At 39.2% G+C, this 7,473-nt stretch overlaps 1 protein-coding gene across 1 annotated transcript; it reads left to right on the plus strand.

The window, feature by feature from the left end:
• The first annotated feature begins 404 nt into the window (after positions 1-404).
• Positions 405-3,628, plus strand: MAFA (MAF bZIP transcription factor A). Its single transcript, XM_075211615.1, has one exon. It carries the CDS (start codon positions 896-898, stop codon positions 1,763-1,765), a length of 870 nt encoding a protein of 289 aa, XP_075067716.1. The 5' UTR covers positions 405-895; the 3' UTR covers positions 1,766-3,628.
• Positions 3,629-7,473: the final 3,845 nt, after the last annotated feature.

Genomic DNA, 7,473 nt, shown 5'->3' on the forward strand with positions numbered 1-7,473 from the left:
TATATATGTGTGTGTGTGTGTAGTTATGTATATATTGCTTTATGTATAGAAAGTATTCTGCATTGATTACATACATAGACTGTGTGAAGTACATAACAGCTTGTAACTTATTTAAATAGAACCAGTATCTGTTACATTATTTCACACCTCCTGTGTATATATACCTGTGACGGCGCAGTACCAGCTCACAGCCACTAGAGGGCCCATGCTATTCTTTTTCCTTCCAGCTGTTCCCTCCGGGAGATTGACAGCCCCTCACTTACGTTGCTACAGAGATATGTAAATGAAAAGTGCAATAGGGGGATGTGATTGGTCCTGGACGGGATCCCCACACCTAACCAGGCGTGGTCAGGCACGTTGCCTTGTTAAAGGGCAGAGTGCTCCTTTGAGCCCTTCAGTAGAGGTGCAGTCTGCAATCCTGTGCACAGCAGCTGACACCCAGCAAAACAAGGGGGAGGGAAGCAGCCGGCAGATGCTGTCAAAAAACATTGGTGCAAAAGAACAGTTCCTGTCCTGGGAGAGCAGAGCATGTACCAGAGCAGGAGCTCAGCACTGAGTGATACATGCACTACACACACTGCAAGAAGATCCAGCTGCTGCACAGCCCCACTGCAAACTTACTGAGAGTCACACAAGCTGCAACTTTTCCAGCTGAATCTTAGGGGGACACCATTGCTCCCCTCATCTCACCTCTTGGGTCACAGCAAGCAGAGATCTGGCAAGAGAGGGGCTGGGGGCTCTCAGGAGCAGTGACTGGAGTGGACTTTTCAGCTGGTGACAGATCCCACAAGAGAGCTCATCCTCCTGCAGGCTGCAGTGCACAGACACACAAGGAAGGGGGCGTGGAGCTCCTAAATTGTAACCAGTGACAGTGACAACTCATATATGGACTGAGATGGCCTCTGATCTGGCTATGAGCGCAGAGTTGCCCAACAGCCCGCTTGCCATAGAGTATGTCAACGATTTTGATCTGATGAAATTTGAGGTGAAGAAGGAACCGCCAGAAGCTGAGAGATTTTGCCACCGCCTGCCTCCTGGATCTTTGTCTTCCACCCCAATGAGCACCCCTTGCTCCTCGGTGCCTTCCTCCCCCAGTTTCTGCGCCCCTAGTCCTGGGGCGCAGTCCAATGTGAATCCAAATAACCCCAACGCTGCCAACAAGCCCCAACTGGAGGACCTGTACTGGATGTCTAATTACCAGCACCATATCAACCCCGAAGCCCTGAACCTGACTCCAGAAGATGCTGTGGAGGCTCTCATAGGTAACCCTCATCACCACCATCATCACCACCAAGGCTATGATGGCTTCAGGGGGCAGCAGTACCCAGGGGATGAGATGGCACCGTCTAGCCACCACCACCAGGTCCACCATCATCACCACCACCATAACCACCACCTCAGGCTGGAGGAGAGGTTCTCAGATGAGCAGCTGGTCAGCATGTCTGTGAGGGAACTCAACAGGCAGCTGAGGGGCTTCAGCAAGGAAGAAGTAATACGCCTCAAGCAGAAGAGAAGGACCTTGAAGAACAGGGGCTATGCCCAGTCTTGCAGGTACAAACGGGTGCAGCAGAGGCACATCCTGGAGACGGAGAAGTGTCAGCTCCAGAGCCAAGTGGAACAGCTCAAACAAGAGGTGTCCAGGCTGGCCAAAGAAAGGGATCTATACAAAGACAAATATGAGAAGCTGGCTAGCAGAAGCTTCACCACTAGAGAGTCCCCTCAACAGTCTAATCCTGGCAAAGGTTCTGCTGACTTCTTCATGTGAACTTTCCTCCCCTCCAACATCCAGTGTGCAGATCTCTATGAGCGCCTGTAAATAGAGGTAAAGGACTTGTAGTAACAATACAGTAACTTATTCATTCTTTCTCAAGTGTATCCACCAACCATGACACATTTAATCCATTCACTGTATATTGTGACAGACGGTGGGGAAACAGTCGTATTTTCTGGAGCTTTTCCCGGCTTGTGATCACAGAATAAATTAACCCTTCATGTCTTACATTGAACTGTATATATGATGAACCAGACATGGACTGATTTTTAAAGGGGAGGGTGTGACTCCCCTATATTTGGACTGCTTATTGAGCCAGAACTGAAGTCTTAATTATTGGCAAAGTCGAGGTTACGGTAGAACCAAGAAATAAACATGCAGAGCAATACCAGGAGATAAGATAGCACTGAAGTGACAAAGGAAGACACTGCATTTCTTCAGGACTGACAGACATCTAGACCTGAAAGGACATAGAACATCTTCAAGGAACTCAACAAAACTGTGCAATTTCTTTGGGTATTTAAATAGACTTTTTAGCATTCCTGCATGCAGGTCATGTATGGCAATATAAGGTACCCTTTTTCTACTAGTCCGGACGAGGATGCATGATGTAGATTGTTTGTTTTTATTTTATTTATTTTTGTTTTTGTCCTTTCGGCTTGTTTACGTTGGTGTATGAACCTTTGTTATCTCCAGAAAAATAAACTGTGCATCTTGTAAATGATCCAAACACTCAAAGTCTTAAAAACCCTTTCCTGGAATCATTCTCTTGACTGCCACTTGGAAAACGGGACAACAGTTTCTAATATCGGAGGACTTCCGTCAGCTTGAGTGTAGCAGTTTTTACTCCCCCCTCTTGTCTATATTTTATTATTTAAATTGAACCTGAGCCAGATACAGTATATTATTTAAGTTGTCCATTTGTACATAATTGTAGAGGTTAGTTCGTTTTATTCCCTTTTTTTCTGAGCCTATATTTTGCTTGGTGATTTAAATGACTAAAGAAAAAAAAAAGAAAAAAAATCAACAAAAAAAATGAAAACAAAAAAAGTCTTAAGGAAAGTTTGTATGTAATTAGCATGCAAATACTATTTAAATAAACAAGTACATTAATGTCGATGAGTTGAAAGCCTAATGCACTATATAAAGGAGTCAAATGGATACATCGTATTCTTGTTTTATAGAGATTTAAATAAATTATCTATGCTGTTACAATGTTGCGACAAAATAAACATACATTCTAAAGATACCCTCATGGGGTGATATAGTAATATATTAATTAATTATTGGGCTGCTTTTTATTCTATGCACCGGTCTTATTTATGAATTTATCTTTGGGAAACAAATGTTATTGCAATTCTTATGCTAATGAAAAATATTTCTGCCAAATAAAAATAAAAATAAACCCTCCACAAAAAAAATTGGGATAAAAAAAATTATTAACAAAATAATGCTTAATGTCACGTAAACTACAAGAAAGATCATTATAAATTGGATGAAGTCAATTAGCAGAGCTAGATGTTGTTTCCCCTGTGACTTTTTAGGAATTTCTGTGGGATATTGAGCCATTGATTTGTGCATTTTGAGGCCTGAGTTTTGACAACTTAGAGTTTTTTAATGTTGCATCTTAAAAAGAAAAATCCATTTAGCCGAAGTCCATTTTTTTTGTATAAATTGCTTTTAAAACAGGTATTACTGTGGAATTGTACGGAACCATAAAATAAAAAAAAAAGAAAAGATTTCTTCTGTTTTCCCTCTGATTTTTATGAAATGTCTTAATTGTGTTGGACGATAGTGCAACGAATTCTTGCATCTCATTTGCTACCAAACTGAAATAAACCTGTTTTGCAATATTGACTTTTTGCCATTTAAATTCTTCTTTTTTATTTGGTAGATCACAAGAAGCGTAAACACAAATGTGTCCTAGATTTCTGTATGGGAAGTGAACGAGTGCTTGAGAGTTTGTGAGGGTGGAGATTTTCTGAAGATCTAGATGTAATCTTGTTACGTTTTGTCTGCGTATAACTTTAATGACAAATATTTAAATAAGTCTAAAAAGCACAATTAAATAAACTCTGATATAGGTTCATTAACTGTAATTCTGCAAATTGTGATATCATTGAGATATGGGGTTTGGCAAAACAAAACTTACAAAGTTAAATTTTATGTCAAAATGAAATAGAAAACTAATTTTCAGATATGATTGTCAGTGTTAAATTAGCTTAGACAAACAGAAACACATACAATAAGTACTATATTTTACTGAGTCTTTAATTAAATATCAGTTGCTGCCTCTAATTCCAAGGCAGCTTCTTGCAGAAGCCATTACAATTATTAATTAGTATAAAAATGTTATTGTATAATTATGCTAAAATTCATATTCTACATATAACACTATTCAGCAGTCAATATGGTCTTTAGTGAATTTCCTTCCTATGATCTGAAGCACTTTGACTGCTACTAAATTAACAAGTCCCTATTTTTAGGTGAAGGATATGACATACTGGCATGGGTGGATACTGTATACTGGCATATAATATATATAGGCATTGGTGGATACTGTATACTGGCATACTGGTATATAATATATATAGGCATGGGTGAATACAGTATACTTACATTATGCTCTTACAGAAATGATTGTGTGAATGGGACTGTAGATTTTGCTGACTATACTATTAATACATTGTCTGTCTTAACAAACGTGTCACCCACTTGCAAATACAATGGATATTTAAGTAGTGTTGTGTTGGGTGTTTGCATGTTATAATTACTGTCACTATTGAAATGATGTTTAATATCACAGTGAGTAGTCTGTTATCGCTTAGGATAACTTATTTCGATTAAGAGATATGTGAGAATATGCATTTCATTCAATGGAAACTTAAATGACTCTTTCACCATGAGGCTAGGTGGATAAAAATGGATTATTTGTAAGATATTTTATTTGTCCAACTCCTCTGCCTAGGAGAAATATTATTATCAAATTGTCGTTTTTAACCTCCAGAAAGCAGACGACCTTCTTAATGCATAAGAACTGTTGGTGTTCTGAGATTGTGAATTGTTGGAGCCACAATGTATCTGTGGGATCGGGATACTGAGTGCCTGCGTGAGCTTCAGTCTTTCTCACATTAATTTAATATCACGGCAGCTTTCCGCTTCATTTCACTAATTGTGCTTAATGTCTGGCCGTGGATATTATAGCAGCACGGGGAAGAATGTTTTTATTGAATGATCTAGCATGGATGGGGTTAAACACCTCCTTTATTTAATTTGTGGTTACATTGAAGCATATTAGGAACTGTCATTTAGCTTAAACTTCAGTAACCAATATACTGAAACTACAATGTCAGAGAGCTGGAATTCTGTAGAATATAAGAGGTTTTACATATGTATCTATCGTATCTATCTATGTATATATATATATATATGATACTATGGTACATGTGATTTTTTTCTTGTGAACATCATTTATTTGCTTTAATCATTTGGAGAAAAACAACTAAATACCTTTTACATGGTATTATATCACTGTATTTGCTACAGATTTTACATACAGTGGTAATTATACAGGTTATTTAATTCCTTGGCGTCTTCTTTCATGGATCATAAAACAATTTTTCACTTTACAGTTTATTTTACAATGTAATTTTTGTTCTTGTTATATCGCAGGAACAAGTAAATTGTCTCTGTAATGTGTAATATAAATTATTGCGATTTTCGGTACCTTTCCTATATGACATTATGTATATTCAGCTCCTGACTCACAGCTTCGTCCTCTCAGCATAATAGTCTCTCTTCGCCTCTTACCTATTAAACTTGAGCCCTAATTACGGGATATTGAGAAGTGTTGTTTTACAAAAGTTTCCCCTCTCACCGTTCCTGCTGTGTCGGGGGGAACGGAAGGGAGGTTTTAGCTCAAAAACCCTTCCTGTAATGAAGTTAATTAAATGAAAAATCTATAGATTGTTAGGGGCGATACTGCAAAAAGTTTTATTGTGGGGACGGATGAGATGAGTGCATGTAATACGAATTATCGTTCTGTGTTTTCAGGAGAGGATACAGGATGGGAATGGCGTTTGTCCGGTACTGAGAATGGCTGTGTTCTGCGTGGAGTTTTGCAGAATTGTGTAAGATCCTGAGTGGAGGAAGCCCCCGGAGCATCACTGCGGTTTAGAATCTGGACTGTAATGTTACCCCGGAGAAAGCTTCACCGTGACAGATTTAGGGAGAAATTATATAAGTGAATTCAGCAAAAGAACACACAGCAGTTCCGCAATATAAGAGGTAATAACTCTTAGTGTGTGTGTGGGGATTTGTAAGTGCTGACATCTGAAAGCGACACGGAGTGCTAAGGAGGGGACGAGAGCGCTCCTGTGCGAGTGCTGATAATCCCAGCGCTGGAGTCCTGCTATAGATAAATCTGTGGGTTGTAGTTTTGTCAGCATCGCTGGAGCAGAGCGTAAGAATAAGTTCTGTGGTCTGTAGAATTCATTTCAGATGTCGGAATATTACTCAGTCTCGTTATAAACAACTTCCTGCTGGTTTCTGCTTCTATGAGTTGATTGGTGCCCATGTTGGGTGGTTGGGGGGGGGGGTTAAGTCATTATGCAGCAATAATGACTCTTCATATCCCCCTCCCCCAAATAAATGTGTCCTGAGAGTGCGTAGGCCGCGTGTGGGGCGTAAGGCAGATCTGTAGGCAGGATAGTCTGTACTTATATATAGATCTACCTCCCGAAAGTAACGCTTATAAGATGCGGATATAACGCTTCTCCTGGTGATACATTGTATCTCCATCGTGACTGCTCAATATAACAGCCCAGGTCCACAGAGCCGCTATGGCCTGGGATTAATACCCGCGTCTTCTTATTTGCCCCATACGTTATATCCTTCTTCAGCCCTCACCCCAAAACTGACATTGTGCCCCTGTGTTCTGTCACTCAGGGCCCATCTTTATTGCTCGGTTCTCCTGCTGATGGAAACAGCCCTGTTAGCACCTCCTGCCCCCACCCGAAGTCTTTATACATGAGGTCAATCATGTACATCCAGAGGGTGCTCCCAAAATCTGAGTGTCGCTTCCTGCGACGCTGCGCGGTCTGTCCGGCGAGATGACTTATCTCATATTATCCTTTATTTACAATGCGCTGCGCTCTTACATACATGATAGATTGTGTCATTTGTAGACACAAATGAAAATATGTCTGTACCTTGATGTGTTCTGAACAACCATATTGGTTTATTTAATGTACAATAGTTCATGTATGTTATGTCCCTGATGCAGATAAATGAGGCAGATTATATGTGTTATACGTGCTCTGCGCTCTACAACACGTGATATATATATATATATATATATATATATATAAATATATATATATATATATATATATATATATATACATGCTCTGCACTCTGTAACACATTATATATATATATATATATATATATATATATATATATATATACATGCTCTGCACTCTGTAACACATTATATATATATATACATGCTCTGCGCTCTACAACACGTGATATATATATATATATATATATATATATATATATATATACATGCTCTGCACTCTGTAACACACTATATATATATACATGCTCTGCACTGTGTAACACATTATATATATATACATGCTCTGCACTCTGTAACACATTATATATATATATATATACATGCTCTGCACTGTGTA

This window comes from Mixophyes fleayi, chromosome 5 (assembly GCF_038048845.1).
Source record: "Mixophyes fleayi isolate aMixFle1 chromosome 5, aMixFle1.hap1, whole genome shotgun sequence".
In the NCBI taxonomy this organism is placed as follows: domain Eukaryota; kingdom Metazoa; phylum Chordata; class Amphibia; order Anura; family Limnodynastidae; genus Mixophyes; species Mixophyes fleayi.

What these genes read in the sequence shown, in the direction of transcription:
- MAFA (XM_075211615.1), top strand. Translation starts at nt 896, where the DNA reads ATGGCCTCTGATCTGGCTATGAGCGCAGAGTTGCCCAACAGCCCGCTT.